The sequence below is a fragment of the Macaca thibetana genome, chromosome 4, assembly GCF_024542745.1.
Source record: "Macaca thibetana thibetana isolate TM-01 chromosome 4, ASM2454274v1, whole genome shotgun sequence".
NCBI lineage: Eukaryota > Metazoa > Chordata > Mammalia > Primates > Cercopithecidae > Macaca > Macaca thibetana.
In genome coordinates, this window is record NC_065581.1 from 128545411 (window position 1) to 128568239 (window position 22829).

At 39.2% G+C, this 22829-nt stretch overlaps 1 protein-coding gene across 4 annotated transcripts in view; it reads left to right on the top strand.

Annotated features, from left to right (window-relative positions):
* MAP3K5 (mitogen-activated protein kinase kinase kinase 5) overlaps positions 1-22829 on the top strand; it is a 245182-nt gene that overhangs the window by 84174 nt on the left and 138179 nt on the right. For all 4 annotated transcript variants that reach the window (XM_050787912.1, XM_050787910.1, XM_050787911.1 and 1 more), the window contains 5 exons: positions 10611-10634; positions 17132-17325; positions 18433-18601; positions 19761-19867; positions 21505-21675. In XM_050787912.1, coding sequence (XP_050643869.1) covers positions 10611-10634; positions 17132-17325; positions 18433-18601; positions 19761-19867; positions 21505-21675 — 665 coding nt within the window. The remainder of the gene's footprint in view (positions 1-10610; positions 10635-17131; positions 17326-18432; positions 18602-19760; positions 19868-21504; positions 21676-22829) is intronic.

A 22829-nucleotide genomic window follows, 5' to 3' on the forward strand; every position in this document is an offset into this window, starting at 1 on the left:
AAACAAATTACTTGTGTACAGTATCATACCATCTATATAAAATATCATGTGCAAGAGGATGTTTTTATACACACTTGTGTTAAAAAAGGATAGACATGTATATGGGAATTATAAGCAGCATTCAGAATAGTTACCTCTTAGGAGACAGGAATGGAATAAAATTGAGAAGGGAGTATGAGAGTCTTCAACTATATCTGTGATGTTATATTTCTAAATCTAGGTGGTAGACCATGAGTGCTAATTTTAATACTTTTTATATACTTGAAATATTTAATAATTAACCTTTTTTTAAAAAAGGAATAGATTGCTATATTCTGTTATTTTTTTGTATCCATCAGGATAACGTATATGCGTTTTGGACACTGGAATCCCAAAATATTTTTAGTGTTTTTTTTCTATGTTCTGGCTGTGGTTAGAAAGCTTCAGATATTTGGATATTTCCCTTTCTGCACTCCAACAGACTTTATTCTCATTTTATCCATTAAATGAGATGTTTCCATGTTTCCTGATAGATTGGTAGGCAGATCAGTTAGTGGCGATGCAGTTTGTGTTGAAACATAATGATTATATTAGATTATTTCTTGTTCAAAAGATTTAGTTGTATTTTTATCTTTAACTATTGGCTGAAAAGTTACTTTATGGATGGGATTTTCATTAATAGACAGTCTTCTCTGTGGCAACCTGTCTACATGCTTCCTTCTTCACTATCTCACTGAATACAGAACACACATATGTGATGCTTGAAACCCTTACTCTGCCTCAGTGCATCTATTATTTTCTAGATCGGGATCTGACTAGCATGAAATCTTAGGTGCACAAACCAAAATTTGTAACACTTCACTAAATTAGCCCTTAAAAATCAGCAAATGTTAATAATATGGCAGCTCCCCAAAACATTGAAAATAAAATTACCACATGATCTAGCAATTCCACTTCTGGATATACACCCAAAAGAATTGAAAGCAGGATCTTGAAGAGGTATTTGTATACCCATGTTCATGGTAGCATTATTCTTAGTAGCCAAAAGGTGGAAGCAGCCCACATGTTTATCAACAGATCATTGGCTAAACAACATGTGGTATGTACATAGATGGAATATTATTCAATCTTAAAAAGGAAGGAAATTTTGACACATGGTACAACGTAAATGAACGTTGAAAACTACTGCTCATTCAAGCAGTTCCATGGCACCTAGACCCATGATCTTTTATCTGCAGGCACTGAGGGCCCCAATCTCCTTTAGAACTTAAACACGGAGTCTTGTCTTTCTGGCACTCATTCATATCCATTTGAAGCAAATGGTTATAGTTTTGAAAATAACAGTGATGTCCATGTGTAAATTTTGATGATTATACCGGTTTGTACATTGGTGAGGACATCTGGTAAGTTATTACAAATACCTCACACTTGAATTGAATTCTTACCTGTATTTGGAGAATCTACTCGGATTCCAGAGTGTTCTTAAACCCATAAAAACATTTATCTCTTTTTTTGTTTTTATAAACAAAAAACAGTACTTCCTTTTGTTAAAGTTTTGCCTCCCTTATCAAAGTAAATAAGGTGAATTTGGTTTTAGCTTGAGTTGTGCATGAAATTAAAATTTTTATTTTTCAAAGGTTTAGGACTCTTTTAGTTTAACAAAGAATTTTTGGCTGGATTCTTTTCAGCATTTTAAAAATTATCAACTTGTTAGTGGTACAAAGTACACATTCAATAATGTGTTTTAAAAACATTGTTGTAAAATATGATCCTATAAAGTGGTCTCACAATTTGTGAACCGGGAACACTGGCCCTGCCCCTTTTTAATAGTGCTGCCTCTGGACATCCCTGAAGTTTCTAGCTTACTTTATGACCAGCTGTTGATTTTAAAATGCTGGGACTCTGTACTCTTCCTGGTTCAATGTTGCCATCCCATACACTTCTTATCATTTGGTAGAAACAATCTTGTTCCTTTATTTTATTTATTCGGAAATGATCTAACTTTCTTTTAAGCTATAATCATTCCATCTCAAATTGGGGAAAGAAAGAGGTAATTTGTGGGGAGAAGCAGATAAGCCATTTGTGTAACATTGCTTTATGAAGGTTTTCTCTGAAGATCTTGAATTGGCAAGCTAGATGAATGATTTATTTAGCAGGAGTTGACTTCCTAATTGTAGAATCCCTGAGGTTATTGAAAGGACTCAAGACTGGAGAATTCAGCTTTCTTGGATGTCAATTAGCAATAGTGTACCTTCTAAGGAATTATGTATAGACTGGGTAAAATATGCCCTTGCTTTCTCCTTCCTGATTCCTCTTTAACCACCCTCACTCCTTGCCCACTGTTTTGAATCTCTTATTACCATTTTGTCCAAGAGGCGATGCACAATGCCATATATGACTGGGTAGGCACCAGCTATTTGTCTCATTTGTAGTGACTCTGGTCATAGGCCTGTGACTTTGAATACCCGTAAAGACCAAGAAGGACTACCTCTGTGCACAGAGGAAGGAGTGGGGCAAGCCTTGCTGAATTATCTTTCTTTTCATTTATTCTAAATAATTGACTCTTTCTGTGAAAGTTGATCTTTTTGGCATTGTAACCCATCACCCTCTTTGGGCCTTTTTAGAATATATCTTTGAAACTATTGCTGAAATATGTGTGTCTATTAGTCCATTTTCATGCTGCTGATAAAGGCGTACCTGAGACTGGGTAATTTATAAAGAAAAAGAGGTGTAAGGGACTCACAGTTCTGTGTGGCTGGGGCAGCCTCACAATCATGGCAGAAGGTGACAGGCACATCTTACATGATAGCAGACAAGGTAGAATGAGAGAGAAGTGGAAGGGGGAACCCCTTATCAAATCATCAGACTTTGTGAGACTTCTTCACTACCACGAGAACAGTATGAGGGAAACTGCCCCGTAATTCAATTATCTCCCACCAGGTCCCTCCCACAACATGTGGGAATCATGGGAGCTACAATTCAAGATGAGATTTGGGTGGGGACACAGCCAAACCGTATCAATGTGCAAAGTATGATTTACTGTAGAAAAATTCATTATGCTTCCAACTTTAACAATACAGTTAAAAAGAAAAGTAATACATGAACTTGAATATTATGGCCCAATTAGATGTTGCTGAAAGAAACAGCTGGTTAAAAAGAAGAAGAAGTTGATTATAATAGCAACACAGTATAAAGTGAAGTTTGTGTTAAGAAGCTCTGTTAGGCCAGGCACAGTGACTCATGCCTGTAATCCCAGCACTTTGGGAATGTGAGGCAGGAGGATCACCTAAGCCCAGGAGTTCAAGACCAGCCTGGTCAGCATAGTGAGACACAGTTTCTACAAAAACTACAAAACTTAGCTGGGCATGGTGGTGTGTGCCTGTAGTCCCAGCTACTTGGGAGGCTGAGGTAGGAGAATTGGCTGAGCCTGGGGAGGTTGAGGTTGCAGTGAGCTGAGATCACATGACTGTACTCCAGCCTGGGTGGTGATAGAGTGACAGAGTGAGACCATGTTTCTAAAAAAAAAAAAAAAAAAAAAAGCTCTGTTAAATGCTTTATATATAAAGTGTCATTTTTCAGCATTCCAGCCCAGTTTAGAGACAGATATCTACTTACGGCAGAGTTCTTCCACCAAGATATACTTATTTAAATATGAAAAGAATTTAATAGGGAAAGAAGAGAGGCTAGAATTCCTTTTAGGATTAGTTTCCAACTTTGGTATAATTTAACCTGATTTTTGATACTAGTTGTTTTAATTGATAGGTATTCATATTCAAGAGAAGGATGTGTTCTTAACCCCTCTCATGAATAACATAGGTGTGAAAGGTCTCTAGACCTGGCAGTGCAGGAATTGAGTTGGAGTTGTTTGCTTTGGTTTATTAATACCTCCTCCTATAAATGGCTTTAAAGTACTGCAAATAGTTTCGTTAACTTACTCCATTTGGCCTTTGCATAGAACCCAATGAGACAGACAAGTTAGATATTATTTGGATTGGAAAGATAGAAGGTATTTTCTTTTTCTTTCTTTTTTTTTTTTTTTTTTTGAGAGAAGGTCTGACTTTGTCACCCAACCTGGGGTGCAGTGGTGCCATTTTGGCTCAGTGCAACCTCCACCTCCCAGGTTCAAGCAATCCTCCCACCTTGATCTCCTGAGTAGCTGGGTATACAGGCACGTGCTGCTACACCTGGCTAATTTTTGTATTTTTTGTAGAGATGTGGTTTTGCCATGTTTCCTACCTAGGCTGGTCTCAAACTCCTGGGCTCCAGTGATCTGCCTGCCTGTGCCTCCCAAAGTGCTGTGATTATAGGCATGAGCCACCCCTCCTGGCCAGAAGATATTTTCTTTACAGAAGAGAAATAAGTCCAGAGACATGCGATGACTTGTTTCAGAACACACACAGCTAGTGTCAGGGCAAGGATAAGCCCCATATTCTTTGACTTGTCATCTGGTACTTGTCTCTCTCAGTCTGTCCACAGATTTCATATGTTCTGCAAAAAGATGATTTTCTTGGTGTTTTTTTTTTTTTTTTAAGATTATTGAGATTTTTTTCTTTTAAAGCTTGAGCTTATGTAGGCATAACATGTAAACACAAAAGTGCTTTGTTTCCTATCTATCTTTAAAGCCTCTGTGTCACGGCTCTATGACACTTGTGTTGGATTACTCTCCTCAGGTCTGCTCAGCTTGTTTTAGCAGCGTGCAGAAAGGGTAAAGGGAGTGTTTCTCCTTCTCAGCAAGGCCCAGTAGGCCCACACAGCCCATCTGATAGTTCCTTGTTTTGCTTTTTTGACACATTGAAATGAGTTAAGAAGATGGAGCTGAGGAGTATAGGGATTATTCTTTTCCCCCACTTTAATGGAAAACTTGCCAAGTTCCACTAGGACAGAAAGAGGGATCAGAATGGAAGACCCAGAAAGCCACCAGCCAGGGCCAGGTTCTTTCCCTGGCCAAGAACTCCCAGCCTGCTCCTTTCTCTTCTTTCAGGAAGCTGAAATCCTGGTTCCTATTCCTGCTTCTCCCACCCCAAGTCTGATTCGACTTGGCCACTCCATGCCTGCGATTCCCACTTTTTCCCCTGGCTGCAGTTACCTAAATTTTAGGCACAAAAACTTTCTAGTGGTGGAAATACTCCATTTAATTATCCCTGAGGTGGCCTTTTCAAACATTGTCCCAGAGAGCTATCAAAAGTTAGTATTTGCCTTCAAATGAGACCTGGACTAGATTGTTTCTTTTGTCTTGCTTCCCTTACTTGGTTATCAACCAATACCAGAAAATCAGGAAAAAAATTTTTTTGGATGTTTCTGGTATAGCCAGGGCTACACTGACCAAAAACCCCCTAAAGACCTCAGACAAGTACAGAGTTGTAGTGGGATAATGCATCTTCAGAAATGTGCCACTGGTAAGGAACTGGAATTTATGTTGATTTTATCTTCTTATTCATAGGTACTTGAGATGAAAATTTCTATGAGCTGATGTGAAATAGAGCAGTTATGTCTTAACTTTATTCCCTTTCCTTCCCACCCCTCTTTAGTGGATTTAATACAAATTAAGCATTCTCTGCTCTAGGTACCTTTCAAGGTCTTATTTGTTATTTATTTGGATTGAGTTAAATGCACAGACAGTACCTTTGCTCCGTTAAAGTTGATGCCTCCTTTAAGGTTACATGATAAACTGTGAAGAAACTCTGTCTCCTTCAGCTTTAGCTTCTACAAAGCATAAGCAATAGCTAATGAGAATTCAGATGTTATACGAATGATTTTTCTTTCTCTTTTTAAGAGACGGGACTCTCTTGTCACCCAGGCTGGAGTGCAGTGGTGCAATCATAGCTCACTGCAGCCTCGAACTCCTGGCCTCGAGCAACTCTCCTGCCCCAGCCTCTTGAGTAGCTGGGACTACAGGTGCACACCACCATCTGGCTCAGGAATGATTTTAATAGAGTTTTGTAATTTGCAGGCACAATCTGCAAGCATAATCTAAGATGCATGCTTTATAATGTATGCATAATCTGACAGGAAGGCAGAGGAGACATCTAAGAGGGTTATTATTTCAATGAGCAATTCATAAGGAAGACATACCATATTGGCACTAAGCCAGTAGTGGCCATTTCCTTTTCTATAGAGCCTTCTGCTCACTCAGTACTCACCACTGTTCCCTTCCCTGCCACTTCCATTTCTGTGCCTGGTGCATCAAAAACAGAGTCAAGGGTAGAATATCTCGTATGCTGGGGGAGCATGAGGGCATCTCTCCTTCTAGCAGCACAAGGACAACACTGACCATGAGAGCCCTTTAGGCAAAAGCAAATGATGAACACAGCGTTGGAAGAGACTAGCAATCGCTTAGTCCAACTCTCTTAGTGTCACATGAGAGAGAAGTGAAATGGCTAACTGGGAGCAGAGCCATATCTTGCACATATCTACCCCTAATTCATAGTCCAATATTTTATACATTCATTAATTTATTCATTTATTTATGTTTTTGTGATACCTGCTATATGTCATGACATTTGCTAGACCATCAGTCAAGATACAAATATGAATAAAATACATGGTCTTTGCCCCCAGGAAGTCATGATGTAGGGTGAGAGAATCCTAGGAACAAAAATGTGCAATATAGTAAGTGAAGTGCTATCAAGGAGATCTGTGTGAGGGTTAATGGCAGCACAGATTAAGACATAATCTACTTCTGTTGGGAAGATAGGTGTCACAGAACACAGCGAAGGCCAGCTTCACAGAGGACAGGTTTCTTATACATTGCACAGAGGATGCTACGCAGAGAGGATGGAGAGGGCATTTCCTTGTTACTTAGAGGGGAAGAGAGAAGGATATTCTATCAGGCGAGAGCCATATTTGCAAGCGTATGGTTTGCTACTCTGGAGAGAGGCTCCATAAATCAAGTTTGAAAAATTCTGCGTACTGTGTTCCTGGCTTTGTGATTATCCAACATTTTTCAACTTCCTTGTTCGTGAGCCATTTCTATGTGTGTGTGTGATTATTTGAAACACCTGCAGGAAAAGCCATTTTCAACCTTCCTCTAAAATGCCACTCATCTGTCCTTTGATTTCCATTCCTGGGGCACTCCCATTGACTAAACACTTACTATGATGTCTCCAGACTTTTTCAATAGCCACTTAAATGCTTTTCTTCATCAAATACTAAGTACTGGCCAGGCACGGTGGCTCACACCTGTAATCCTAGCACTTTGGGAGGCTGAGGTAGGTGGATCGCTTGAGCCCAGGTGTTAGAAACCAGCCTGGGAAACATGGTGAAACCCCATCTCTACCAAAAAAATAAAAATTAGCCAGGTGTGGTGGCACATACCTGTGGTCCCAGCTACTTGGGAGGGTTAGGTGGGAGGATTGCTGGAGCCTGGGAAGTTGAGACTGCAGTGAGCCGTGATCCCACCGCTGCACTCCAGCCTGGGTAACAGAAATTAAAAATTAAAAAAATTAAAAAATAATAATAATACTAAGTCTCAAAAAATTAAAAAAATAATAATACTAAGTACCATCATCAAATTAGTTTGTGTAAAACTTTAACAAGGTTTACCTTTTATTTATTTGTCCTTTTAAGGTAATACATTCACCCGCTACAAACATTTAAAAGTACAAAAGGATATATAGTGAAAATTTATTCTTTTACCTTTATCCCAGCCAACCAACTCCATTGGCAACTACTGTTATTAGCTTTTTATACATCCTGCCAGAGAGATTTTATGAATTTACAAATTAGAATTTCATTTTTCTCTCTTTTGTACATAGATAGGAGCACAGGATAAAAAACTGTTCTCTACTTTGCTTTTTTTACTTAGCAGATCTGGGAGATCCTGCTCTATCACTTCAATAAGTTCTTCATTGTTTGTTTGGTTGTAATGTATTCCAGTGTATGGAGGTACTAGAGTTTATTCTACCAGTTTTTAGGTGATGGCCATTTATGTTGTTCTCAGCCTTTACTATTAAAAATGGTGGCCCAATATGTGCTGATACTTCTTTGAACATATCACTCAACTTAAAAAACACGTTGACTGCCAGGTGCTCACAGAGCAGAGTACTTTATTGGAGCATTCGAAGCCTTCTTCAATAAGGCTCCAAATAGCTTTCGGATTTTACTTTTTGTGTGCGTCAAAATGAATTTTCTGCGTTAGCCAAATGACTACATTCAAGGTTTTTTTCCTTCCCCCTGCTCCCTGCCCAAGTTCCTCTTTAATTCACTCTTCCTTAGGTCCCCAAGTGAACTGTCTTCTTTAGCTCCCTTTGATAACATTTATTATTCCTCAAATGGGCCTTTGCTTTATGAAGCTCTCTGGTCTGAATCCCCACCTTCGGGCTTTGCCCTTGGAGGTCATGTCTGTCCTTCACAGCTCAGCTTGAGTTCCACCTTCTCTGCTGAGCTTCCCAGGCTTTCTAAATCTACAGGAACATCTTTCTCTGATAAAGCATAGCTCTTGCTGTCTGTGTCATTCTTTTTCTTTTAGCAAGTGTGTGTATACACAAATGTCCATCCAGACTTATATAAATGTTTAAATGTTAAATGTGTACATGTCCTTTTTTATCAGCAACATTGTGAGGTATTGAAGAATATATTTTAGTCATTGTTTTTTTTTTTTTTTTTTTTTGAACCAGGATCTTGTTCTGTTGCCCAAGCTGGAGTGCAGTGGCACAGTCACAGCTCACTGCAGCCTCCATCTTTAGGGCTTAAGTGATCCTCCCGCCCCAGCCTCCCACGTAGCTTGGTCTATAGGTGTGAGTTGTGTGCCACTACACCCAGCTAATTTTCAAATGTTTTCTAGAGGCAGAGTCTCATCATGTTCCCTAGGTTGGCCTCAAACTCCTAGTCTCAAGTGATCTTCTGGCCTCAGCCTCCCAAAGCACCGAGATTTACAGGTGTGAGCCACGGCACCAGGCATTTTTAGTATTTTGTGTACATCTTCATGGCCCTCACAACTACCCAGTGCAGTTCTTTCCTCTGTCAGTTTTTGTTTTCTCATTTGCTATCCTTAAACATTCAAAAATCTTACATGCTCCTTTGCATGAAAGCCCTCGTTGGTTCTTCTTTGCCCCATGTGGATTCAGCATCCTGGTCCTGGGCTGAAGATGATGGCCACTCAGCCGGACCTCGCCTGGCCACACTCTTCCCTCTCAGATCTGGCTCCTTGCCTCAGCCAGATGGACTCGCCCTTGAGGCTCCACAAATGCCTTACGATTTCTGTTTCCATGGCAACATTCATGCCATCCTTTCCAATATGCTGTTCCCTTTTCCCTTTTCTAAATCATGTTTCCCCAACCTCAGTGAAGCTTTGATACAACAGGCTTTTCTAGATCGTCTCTCCAGTGTCTGCAGTCATGGTGAGGTACAGGAATAACAATACCGATAGTTAGCTTATATTGAGAGCTTTTACGTGTCAGGCACTGTATAGCTATATTATTTGTATAATCTCACTCACTCTTCACAACCTAGAAGATAGGCACACTGCCCACACACTATGTATTTATCCCATTCTTTTTTTTTTTTTTTTTTGAGGAGTCTCAATCACCCAGGTTGGAGTGCAGTGGCGCAATCTCAGCTCACTGCAGCCTCTGCCTCCCAGGTTCAAGTGATTCTCCTGCATCAGCCTCCCAAGTAGCTGGGATTACAGTCGTGCAGTCATATGCCACCATGCCTGGCTAATTTTTGTATTTTTAGTAGAGATGGGGTTTCACCATGTTGGCCAGGCTGGTCTCGAGCTTGTGACCTCAGGTGATCCACCTGCCTCTGCCTCCCAAAGTGCTGGGATTACAGGCATGAGCCACTGTGCCCAGCCACTTATCCCATTATATTTCTTAATGAAAAATACACAAATTATGACTATTTTTTGTCAGATGTCCTGATCATCTGTGTGTGGATTTGCCGGTGGCCAATACCCTTTACTTCTAGCTGCTCAGGATGTAACACACTGCTTTTTCCCCTCCCAGAGTGTGAGACAGATTGTGCTTAGGGAAAGCAAACTCATTTTAACCTCTTCCCAAAGAGATGGTGGCTGATCAGGTAATGTGCAGAAATTAGTTTTAGGTTATTCAGTTTGGGGATTTTACATATTTATGCTGGTTTTTTGTTTTGCTTTGTTTTTTAAACCACAGACAATACTTTTGTATTCTCCTGTCTCCTCCACAGATTGTAAACTTTTTGGGCTGGGCATGGTGGCTCACACCTGTAATCCCAGCATTTTGGGAGGCCAGAGTGGGAGAATTGCTTGAGGCCAGGAGTTTGAGACCAACCTGAACAACATAGTGAGATCTTGTCTCTACAAAAACAATTATTAAAATTAGCTGGATGTGGTGGCATGCACCTGTAGGCCTGTAGTCCTAGCTACTTGGGAGGCTGAGGTGGGAGGATCACTTGAGCCCAGGAGCTCATGGCTGTACTGAGCTATGATTGTGCCATTGTACTCCAGCCTGGGCAGCAGAGCCAGACTCTTTCTCTAAAATAAGTAGATAGATAGATAGATAAACTTTTCAGATGCAGGAATGTAATCTACACTTCCTGAAATTTCTAATTGCTAATATCATTGTTAATACAAATTTTCCCACATAGTTCAATAAATGTTGTTGAATTATTGAGTTTTATATTAACTTGTGGTATATTTTTTTCTTGTTTTTCAGGAACTCATTTGCCAGAAGAATACTGTGAGTACTTTATTTAGCCTTCCAGAGTTTTAAAAATATTTTCTTTTCCATTAACTAATCTTCAGTATTTTTAAAATCACAAATTATTAATTTCTCTCTCTGTTACTCCTCTTTAGATTTTCTGATGTATCAATATAAACATGGTTATCTAAGTACTTCATTGTAGTGAAACTTTATTTTTCATAATGAGAGATGACACTGATACCTGTCTTTTTCTGCATATAATTAAGTTTTGGAAGAAAATGTTTCATAGTATATTCAGGCCAGACATGATGGCTCATGCCTGTAATCCCAGCATTTTGGGAGGCGGAGGCAGGCAGATCACCTGAGGTCAGGAGTTCAAGAACAGCCTGGCCAACATGGTGAAACCCCATCTCTACTAAAAATACAAAAATTAGCCAGACATGGTGGCATGCTCCTGTAATCCCAGCTACTCCAGGAGGCTGAGGCAGGAGAATTACTTGAATGCGGGAGGCGGAGGTTGCAGTGAGCCAAGATCATACCACTGCACTCCAGCCTGGGTGACAGAATGAGACTGCGTCTCAAAAAAAAAATAAATGAATAAAAAAGAAAATGTTTTATAGTATATTCAGTGTTGTGGAATTATGAGTGGCTCTAAAGCAACATATATCCACACAGAGATACACATATGTGTGTATGTATATGTGTCTGTAGTAAGTTTCCATGGCAACATTCATGCCATCCTTTCAAATATGCTGTTCCCTTTTCCCTTTTCTAAATCATGATTCACCAACCTCAGTGAAGCCTTGATACGACAGGCTTTTCAAGATCATCTCTCCAGTGTCTGTAATCATGGAAAGGTATAGGAATAACAATACTGATAGCTTATATTGAGAGCTAGCCGGCTCAATATAATATAATTAATGTCCACTAAGATATAGACATATCTATCATCTGTCTTCTACTTGAAGAGATTGATTTAAGTTCCTAAGTATTGTACTCTGCCTCTGAGACTACACTACAGAATTCCTGCCTTCCACACAGAATTAAACAAATGTGAAAACATGAGAAAAGTAAATTTTAAATTTAAAAAAATGCTGTGTGAAGAAGAATTATAATATAAAGTGGAGACAGCCTTGTTAGGCCAATGGTTGTGGCCAGTGGTTGTACATTTATTTCAGAAAGTAAGCCAGTATTTAAAAACCTTAAAGAATGTACCCCTGCAACTCGGAGTGAAGATAATACACAATATGTTATAAAAGCCTGCACAAGATTTGATTTAAGATGACAAAATTAGTAATACAATTGGTCATTTCTCCTTAAATCAGAAATTTTAAACCTTTTTTTTTTTTAGTAATGATTATACAACTCTGAAGTAATTTTAAAACATATGCTTAAGATTTAACCAGGGCAGACACATATTTCAGCGTAAATAATGCTGCCATTATAAACTCTTATCCTTCCTATCTCAACAGGAAATGAGCAATTGTTGCTTCATGCTTTAATGCACTGTTTTTAAATATTGTTTAATTTGTTAAAGGTGTTAAACTGTTTAATTTATCTCACACTTTTTTTTTTTTTTATAACAAATATTGATTGGACATGCACTGCGTGCCAGGCTTCGGGCTTGGTGCCTCAGGGTTCTCACGGGGGAGGCTGGAAGTGGAAACAAGCACATGTGTAACTGTTGTGTAGACAGTCTAACTGGTAGAAAATCAGCAAACAAAGAAGCAGACAAATTAGAAAATGAACGTAAGGTGATGTGCTAAAGAGAGGGTAGCCATTATGTCAGTGTCTTTCACAGAAGGTAGCACTCCCTGAGACCGAATGGCAGAAGGAAGTCCGTCCTGCCTAGCCCAGCTTGGACTTGTGGAGAAGCAGGTTGATAAAAAGACCAAATATTGTACCTTGTGAAGAAGTTGCCCCCTGACTTGAGAGACAGCTGTTGCATTTCAGGTGCTGAATGTTCTTATAAAAAGCTGAATATTTCAAGCATCTATTTCAATACATTTGAATGCTGACAGCTTTTCTTTCCAGAAGCTCATTTCATTTTCAACACACACTTCTGTTTACCTTAATGTAGTTTCTAAAAATTGAAAAACAGAATTGGAGTATTTTTGTGGTTTTTTTTAAACGGTGAAAAAAATTAATTAGGGGTCAGGGCAGTGGCTCACGCCTGTAATCCCAGCACTTTGGGAGGCCGAGGCAGGTGGATCATTTGAGGCCAGGAGTTCGAGACCAGTCTGGCCAACATGGTGAAACCCCATCTCTACTAAAAATACAACAATTAGCCGGGTTTGGTGGTGCACGCCTGTAATCCCAGTTACTTGAGAGGCTGAGGCATGAGAATGACTTGTACCTGGGAAGTGCAGGCTGCAGTGAACCGAGATCATGTCATTGCGCTCCAGCCTATGCAACAGAGCGAGACAACAACAACAACAACACAAATGAATTATGAATTAGAATAACAACAACAACGACAACAAAAATGAATTATGAATTAGAATAAGACTAGATTTTGAGCTGTGGGATTTTATAGCTTGTGTTGTCATTTTATGACCATGCCTCAGTGTTTTGAAATTTAAGGAAACAAGGTCTTTGAAGCAAGTTTAAATATTTTAGATTGAGTATTTTATTAATAAAAGGCAATTGTTCCACTTCAGGTGTCTATTCTTGATCACATCGGAGTTGTTGTTACTTACTTTGGGTTATCAGCTATTTCATGCTATGAGTTTGGTGGCAGTCTGCACACAGCAAATACAGAAATAACATTTCTAAGTTACATGTGAGCCAACTTGGGAAATAAATGTTCCCATACTATTAGTTTTCATCATTTTGCAAAAGTGCTTTTCTGGGCAGTTATATCTTATTGAAAAACACAGTGTCACACAGCTTTTCCCCCCACTGCATACTCACTGGGCTGTCTCTTAGCTCAGGCCCAGTTGTAGCCATGTGGCTTCTGTAGCTTATCACCCGCCTTGTTTCCTGACATTGGCAATAGGAAGTTGAAAAAAAAAATGATTGCCTTAGAAACATGGGAAAGAAACTCCAAAGAATGCGTTGAAGCCTAGAACTTGGGAAAACCCTTAGCATGCTTAGGTATTTTCAGCAAAGATTCTGAAGCCTTATACCATGGGGTTTGTTTCAGGAACTGCTTTTCTCTGCTGTTTGCGTACTCGTTATTACCCCTTTACCTCTCCTCTGCCTAACACACACCCAGACATCTGAGAGTCATTCTCCCCCAGAATTAGTTTTACACAGGTGCAGTATTCCCCATTGCCCGTATTTCAATAATAATGTCTGATAAACTAATGTATGTAGTATTAAGGCTTCTGAGGATACATAATTTTATCTAGCAGCTTAAACTCTGATACCACTTTTCTGCTTTATTGGCTTTTTGGCTCTTTGTTCTCATTTTGTGACTTGGAGGATTCAGATGATTTTCGTTCGTAATTTTGAGTTATGGTGCTTATCTGCAATAGTGTTTGATTCTGTCGTTCTTTTAGAACAATTCTCATAGTTGAAGCTTCAGATGCTTTGGAAAGCAGCCTCTTTGGTATCCTTGCCTTTCTTTTCTGCTTCAGCAGTAGCTTGGGTAAAAGGATTAAATTGGGCGGATGTGGCGTGGAATCTTGGTAACATTTTAGAAGCAGGACATGTTCACTTTCCCTTTTCCAATTATTGTTTCCTCTTCTAATTATTGTTCCATGGAGGAGAACCTGAGACAGGAACAATTTAGCATACTTGATTTTCAAATCAAATCTCACTCTCTGGAAGTTCTTCTCATGCTTTAACTGGAAGTGAGGTTTGGTTTCTGCTTCATTACCTGACATACAAGAAGCAGCCTTAAAGGGTAATATGGTCATAAATAATGAAGTCTGGTCATAAGGGCATTTGGCATTTCTTGTCTGTTTTCTGTGAACAGTCATTTGGCTCATGCAGGGTTCCCACAGAAAGTGACAGAAGGTTAGAGAGCAGGTATGTCTGCTGTAAAGGCCACTCAGGAGGGTGCATACCCCCCTAGTGGGAAGGACATGCCCTCTAGAGAAAGAGGTCCCTGGGCTGGAGCCAAACATGTCACAGACCAAATGTAGGATCTCTCTAAGCCTTACCTGTCTCCTCACTTTTAACATGAAGGCCACAGCAGCTTCTTTGTAGGTTGTGACCCACTGACTTATGACTGTTCACACCCAGGCACACGCACATGGTGAATACATGTTTGTACCTATTACTTAAGTGCTAAGGGTAAGAGAAATGCTGTATTATTCTCTGTATGCTAATATGGCTAGGAATGGATAACCTGGACTTTTTTTGTTCCGCGTAATAGCAGTAGTCGGGTTTCCCACATACCTCTTTCTAGTTCTCGGCCTCTGCCTTTTTCTATGATTTTTCTCATGGAGGTCTCTCCCACTTCTTTTGATTCTACCATATCCAATAATTCTCAGGTCTGTATTTTGGCTTGAAACTATTTTATGTTTCAATCACATATTACTAGCTCTCTTTTGGACATTTTCACATTAGGTATCTTGCCCCACCTCAATCCCAACCTCTTTAAAAGTGAACATTTCACCCCATCCCACCAAATGCAAATCTCAACCTTTTGAAGTTCTTCTCATATTTTAACTAGAATTCAGATTCTTTGATTAATTACCTGATATACAAGTGTCTCGAAGAGTCATGTGTTCATAGATAACTTAGTCTGGTTCTGCTTTCTGAATTCTTGCTTTCTGTTAATGATACCACTCTGTATAGGCGGTCCCCCTTAGGACTGCAGAGTTGCCTTTGATGCCTTACCCTTTCTCAGATTGTGTTATCAGTTACCAGATCCAGCTGATTCCTCCTTCTTCAGTCGAGCATGTGTCTGTTTCTCTATCGCCACCTCTGCCGACCTGGTCATGCTGTGTAGCTTCCTGCCTCATCTCTTCAAACCTTGTTTCTCTTTCCTTTAGTGCATCTTGTTACCTGCCCAGGCTGCCAAAATGCAGTTTTGATTGTGCATTTTGATTTGTGCATTTGATTTGTGTATTTTGATAGTGCATTGTGAAAATGCACAGTTCTCCATCTCTCCCTCCTCCCTCCCTCTTTTCTCTCTCTCTCTGCCTCTCTCTCTCTCTCCTTCTTTCGTTTGTTCATTTGTTTGTTGTTCTTGACAGAGTCTCGCTCTGTCACCCAGGCTGGAGTGCAATGGTGCAATCTCGGCTCACTGCAAGCAATTCTCTCACCTCAGCCTCCTGAGTAGCTGGGATTACAGGTGTGCACCACCACACCTGGCTGATTTTTGTATTTTTAGTAGTGATGGGGTTTCACCATATTGGCCAGGCTGATCTTGAACTCCTAGCTTCAAGCAATCTGCCCGTCTTGGCTTCCCAAAGTGTTGGGATTACAGGCGTGAGCCATCACACTCGGCTGATTGTGTTTTCTTTCCCTCTGTGGATCCTTCTATGATTCTCCATTTCCCAGAATGTACAGTCTAACATCCTTAACTTTGCATTTAGTTCCCTTCCCTGAGCTCCAAGCTCTAGTCATATTTGCTTACTCAGGGTATCCAACTCACTTTCCACTTTCATTCCCACTCTGCTTTTGTTTGCACCAGTTTATCCTCACTTGGGCGTCATCCAGGAACCAAGAGAAGGTCAGTGAGCCCAGGTTGTAGTGGGCGAGGGGAGAGTGGCAGGGCTGAGGTTAGAGAGGGGCAGGATCTGCATAGTCATGCCCTTGTACATTGCATTGCAGTTTCTTCTTCCTCCCAAGAGCAAGAGATGGGGCTTTAAGCAGCTGCGGGAAGTGATCTGAGGGAGGGTGTTGAATGATCACTCTGATGGCTGAGTAGAGAGTGAATTAGAGAACAAGAGTGGAAGCAGGGGGACCAGTTAAAGCTGATGACAGTGGCTTGGGCCAGGTCCATTGGTGTATGGACTAAAGTGCTGGCCGAGAAGATGGAGGGAAATGGACAAATATGACATTATATTTTGAAGTCAGGACAGATAGGACTTTGACAGGATATGGAAGGGAAAGGGAATGGAAGCATCAGGGATAACTTCTGGGCCTGTCGTTTTAGTAGTGGGGAGACAGAGAGAGAGAGCAGCCTCCCAGGGAGTGGATTTGAGCAGGACCTACTTGCAGCATCACCTTATATGTAGGAAGCCCTTCAAATGTGAGCTTGTAGCATTTTCATATATGTATGCTGCGCCCTGTGACTAAATTATAAGTTCCCTGAAGGCTGAAGGCCATGCTTTAAACTACGTTTTCCAACAGCAGTAATGTAGTGCCCTGGCCTTGAAAATGGTGAATCAATATTTAATTGATAGATAGAAACTGTTCCACTCTTTTTTTGGTATCATCTGTAAGTCCTAATTATTTGAAGTGAGCAATGAAAGGAATTGGGGAAATTTTCATTGTCATAGGTCGTAAATAAGTAATGAGGCTTTTCTATTTCCCTTTGCATTTGGAATTATTAAAACTGAGTAAGACATGGGACCATCTGTGCTGTGTCTCCAGGCCAGCTCCCCACTTCCCGGTGCCTCCTCTCTCCACAGATGTGCACTGGGAACTACACCTTTGTTCCTTATATGATAACGCCACATAACAAGGTCTACTGCTGTGACAGCAGCTTCATGAAGGGGTTGACAGAGCTCATGCAACCGAACTTCGAGCTGCTTCTTGGACCCATCTGCTTACCTCTTGTGGATCGTTTTATTCAACTTTTGAAGGTGGCACAAGCAAGTTCTAGGTAAAGTTTAATAATGCCATTTGTTGATGATAATGAAGTGTTATTCTACTTCTTTATTTGTGCATGATATCAGGTGCTCTTGAGATATTAGTATACATCTAAGAACCAGGGGGAAAATGTTTATTATCCTCCAAGTAGATAAAATAGATGCCACATAATACATTTTATTCACAGAACAACAACAGGACAAGTTGAAATCAGCAAAAAATTAAAAAGTCTACTAACTGCTTTATAGTGATGGTAGAACTAAAAATATATACAAAGCAAGTACAGAAACATTACCAGGATAAATGTCCAAGGACTTTTAGTGTAAGGGCAAGAACATTTTAACTTTAATTAACTCTTAACTCTAATTGTTCTTTCAGTGAAGAACAATTATTTATGTTAATAAATGATAGGCTGAGTCAGAAAGTTAAGGTTGTATTATGTTCAAATCATACATCATGGCTGGTGCAGTGGCTCACGCCTGTAATCCCAGCATTTTGGGAGGCCGAGGTAGGCAGATCACTTGAAATCAGGAGTTCGAGACCAGCCTGGCCAACATGCCAAAACCCTGTCTCTACCAAAAATACAAAAGTTAACCTGGCATGGTGATACACACCTGTAATCCCAGCTACTCATGAGGCTGAGGCAAGATAATTGCTGGAACCCAGGAGATGGAGGTTGCAGTGAGCCAGGATCATGCCAGTATACTCTGGCCTGGGCAACAGAGTGAGTCTCTGTCTCACAAACAAAAACAAAAAACAAACAAACAAAAAATCATAGGTACATCTAATTTATTTAGAACAATTTATACTGGAAACAGTAAAATGGAAAACAAAGTTTTGGCATTTTAAGTGGTTTTTTGCAGGAAAATTTATTAATACGGAGTACCTTTACCTTTAATTCTTTCTGAAGGCAGAGTATTAAAAGAAATACATTGGCTGCTAAATTTCTTAATAATGCCAGATATGTAAGATATTTACTAAAGGCATCTGAATGAATTGAAAGCTACAAATGCTTTATAGCTATTGCTGCAAATATCATTCATTTCTTTATTAAAATTATTGCTTTCAATTGAAATCATTTCTAATGTCAAACTCTTTGAAATGTGTGTGTTTTTACCAGCCAGTATTTCCGGGAATCTATACTCAATGATATCAGGAAAGCTCGTAATTTATACACTGGTAAAGAATTGGCAGCTGAGTTGGCAAGAATTCGGCAGCGAGTAGATAATATCGAAGTCTTGACAGCAGATATTGTCATAAATCTGTTACTTTCCTACAGAGATATCCAGGTGAGAAGATGTTTAAAGTGAAATCTTTGTCATGTAAAATGTTGGAGGGATAAGGGAGTATTAACCTCAAATTTCACTTTGCTGGTAAGCAGTTCATGTTACTACACGTAATTTTTTATTGACTCTCTTAAGCTTTCCATCCTATAATTTTATGATGGATGAAAAAGACTCATGTGAGTTAACCATCAGTGATTGTGAAAGACTTGTATGGTAAAGGCCTGACTTTTTCCTCCAAAAGAACAAAAAGAAAAATCTGCTGGCACAGCGAACCTGTGGACACAGTCTATTCTACTGTTCGCCTCAGGCACACCTGTCAGTGAAAGCTTTGTTTTGGCAAATAGCAGACATTTTTAGAGCTTTCTGGACATACTTTTTATCCCTTGAAATTGTATTGCTTGAAATTGATAGTGCTGAATCTAACTTGCCCGAAGGAAAAAAATATGTAATTGATTACTTATAGAAATAACTTTAAAAAATATGTAATGTAAAACACACTAACAGGCTATATCATTTTTATTGACATGTCTTAAAATTTTAAAAATAGGGTAAGTAGAATAAAATCCTCTCCAAGTTAGGGATTTGCTCTTAGGTTTTAATAGTAAAATTTAAGTGACATCTGGTTTCTTCTTTCCATTCCTAGCCTTTCAGGTCTGTGTAAAGGCTTCATGTGGTTGAGACAGACTCATATCCATGGAGGGCTGTGGCACATAGGATCCTGTGGCTAGAGTGCTTACTCATGTGACATGGAGCTGTGTTGCTACTTGTAACAGAAGTTCAACCAATTGCCTCATGTCCTTGACATTTTTATTTCCCTGAAATTGCTAGAACACTGCATACCAGGAATCTGGCTCTATGGAGAAATAAACCACCCATATTTAGACAGCAGAGCATTATCATGCTTGGCGTTTTTGTTTCTTTTGCTTTTTTAGTTTTTGTTCAACATGGTAACTATGTTTCTAATGTTTATATATATATATGATCTAAACCTTTTAGAAGAAAAACAAAAACTGTTATTCTAGGTTCTTCAAAGTGTTTTCTGGATTCTAATGTCTTTTTAATGCGTTTCTTGAATTCAGATACCTGGTTGTCAAAAGACATGTTATTGTCAGAATTTTCTCCTAATGGTTTAATTCTGTGCTATTCTCATCTTGTTTGAAAGGACTATGATTCTATTGTGAAGCTGGTAGAGACTTTAGAAAAACTGCCAACCTTTGATTTGGCCTCCCATCACCATGTGAAGTTTCATTATGCATTTGCACTGAATAGGTAAGAAGAAAAAGTTCCCTTCCAGAATGCGTTAACATATTATTGTGTAACCTGCATTTCGTTACAGGGAATGTGTTTACTGCAGCATTGCAGGAAGTCCCTATTAAAATGTAATATTAGCATATCTGCTTCAACCCTGTGAAATATAGGAAGCACACATTCTTATTTTTTTCTGATTTATTTTTCAGTAAAAAAAGTCTCACACTGTTGATATATTTAAATTCTTACAGTTTTCTGCTCTGTCAAAGTTTGTATTTGCTATTCATATTTTTTAGAATTGTAAAAGTTACATGAATATGATGTTATCTTTAAGCAAATACACTCAACACCAGATGGTCATTCACACAAAAGTTTTCACTAGAATAAGGATGGTTATGTCTAGGTGAACATAGTGTTAGATATTTAGTACAAAGGATAAAAAGGAATTTCATGGACAGAAGATTTAGAGTAGTAATTGAGAATAGAAATGATACATTTTTTATAATAGCTTTATTGAAATATATTTCACAGGCTGGGCATGGTGGCTCACACCTGCAATCCTAGCACTTTGAGAGGCCAAGGTGGTCTGATTGCCTGAGCTCAGGAGTTCGAGACCAGCCTGGGTAACACGGTGAAACCCCGTCTCTACTAAAATACAAAAAAATTAGCCAGGCGTGGCGGCGTGTGCCTGTAGTTCCGGCTACTCAGGAGGCTGAGGCAGGAGAATCGCTTGAACCTGAGAGGCAGAAGTTGCAGTGAGCCAAGATCATGCCACTGCCTTCCAGCCTGGGCAACAGAGCAAGACTCTGTCTCCAAACAAACAAAAAAGAAATACATTTCGTTAAAACAATAAATTTTAAAACATTTTCATCACTCCAAAAGGAAACCCTGTACCCATTAGCAGCCCCCCTTCCATTTCCCTCCCAAATCCCCAACTCTAGGCAACCACGAATCTACTTCCAGTCTTTACAGATTTGCCTATTCTGGACATTTCGTATAAGTGGAATCGTACAGTATGTGGTCCCTTGTGACTGACCTCTTTCACTTAGCATAATATTTTCAAGGTCCAAGAAATGATAACTCTATGTGGTTTTTATCTGGTTTTGTGAACTGTCTACACATACTGTCTTAAAACATGCTACATAAAGCAACTTCCTTAGATAATCAGTTAGTCACATGTAGAAATCAAGCAGTTGTTGGGTTTGATTTGATTTTTGGTATCGTCTGTGAATGAGTTTGCTAAGTTTTGGAGCAAAAGCCATTGAAACCTAAGGTCAGGGTTTTGTCCCTACTTGGATTAACTTACTCTGCCCTATTCAAAACCACAGACTACAGCTCTAATCTCATTTCACCAACTCGAACCTGCATATAGGCTGCAGGGAAATCGGAAGGATTGTGGATGAGTAAGTACAAATCCATCACCGTTATCAACGCAGAAACTCAAAAGAAATCCTTGTTAGACCCAGTAGACATACAGTAGGATAAATCAAAAAATTAGGCCTAGGACAGAGGTTTACAGAGGACTCTCAAAATCTAATTGTTTCTATCCTGGCAAATTTCTCTAATGTGAATCAACATGTTAAATAGAGCTTTTTAAAAAGAATTGACCTGTATTGCTTCTGTAATGTATATTGAAACAACAATGTTTTCTACCTTAGGAGAAATCTCCCTGGAGACAGAGCAAAAGCTCTTGATATTATGATTCCCATGGTGCAAAGTGAAGGACAAGTTGCTTCAGATATGTATTGCCTAGTTGGTCGAATCTACAAAGATATGTTTTTGGACTCTAATTTCACAGACACGGAAAGCAGAGACCATGGAGCTTCTTGGTAAGTATATAGTATATAAATGAGCTACTTACTTGGTAAATCCATAGCATAAAAAAGTATTTGCAAATGAGAGTGTTAAACTGTTAGTATAATCCATAAGATTGTGTATTATGAACTAAACCTTAGATTTTATTTTATTTTATTTTTGAGATGGAGTCTTGTTCTGTTGCCCAGGCTGGAGTGCAATGGCGTGATCTCAGCTCACTGCAACCTCTGCCTCCCAAGTTCAAGCAATTCGCCTGCCTAAGCTTCTCGAGTAAATGGGATTACAGGTGCCCGCCACTATGCCTGGCTAATTTTTGTATTTTTATTAGAGACGGGTTTTACCCTGTTGGCCAGGCTGGCCTTGAATTCCTGACTTCCGGTGATCCACCTGCCTCTGCCTCCTGGGATTACAGGTGTGAGCCACCATCCCTGGCCAATCTTAGAGTTTATAACTTTAGTAAATAATTTGATAAAATTCATGTAACATGGTAGAGTAAATTAGGATAAATTAGATGAAAAGATAATTTAGGAAATATAATTTTAAAAAGATATTTTAAATAATTAATGTAAATAATAAAATATAATTTTGTAGAAAAATTTATATAAAGACATTTTAAAAGACCTGAATGAAAGGAAAAATATACCAAGTTTGTAGATAAGAAGAGTTGATATTTTAAAGATTTGAATTCCCCCTAGCAGAGGTTTTCATGTGATTTGAAAAACCAATTCCAAAATGTATTTGGAAGAATAAAGGACTGAGAATAGGCAAAGCAATTCTGGAAAAGGACAAGGTGGAAGGACTTGCTCCACCAGTTAACAAGACTCATTATAAAGCTGTAATGATTAAGATATTGCAGTGTGGCTATAGGCATAGACAAACAAAGCACTGGAATAGAAGAGACAGCCTGGAATGGACTGAGATATACTTGAGTCCAGATTTATGACAGAATCAGCTTCATGAGCTGTAAAGGAAAGGATGGACTCTGTAGTAATGGTACTGGGAAAATTTCTTTATTTGCTTGGAAAAATAAAATAAAGTCTTATCCCCATTTTAAGCCATGCACAAAAAATGAAATCTAAGTGAATTAAAGACCAAAATATGAGAAAATATTTTAGAAAAATATTTTTAGAATAAAATGTACAAATTATATATGACTTTTGGATAAGCA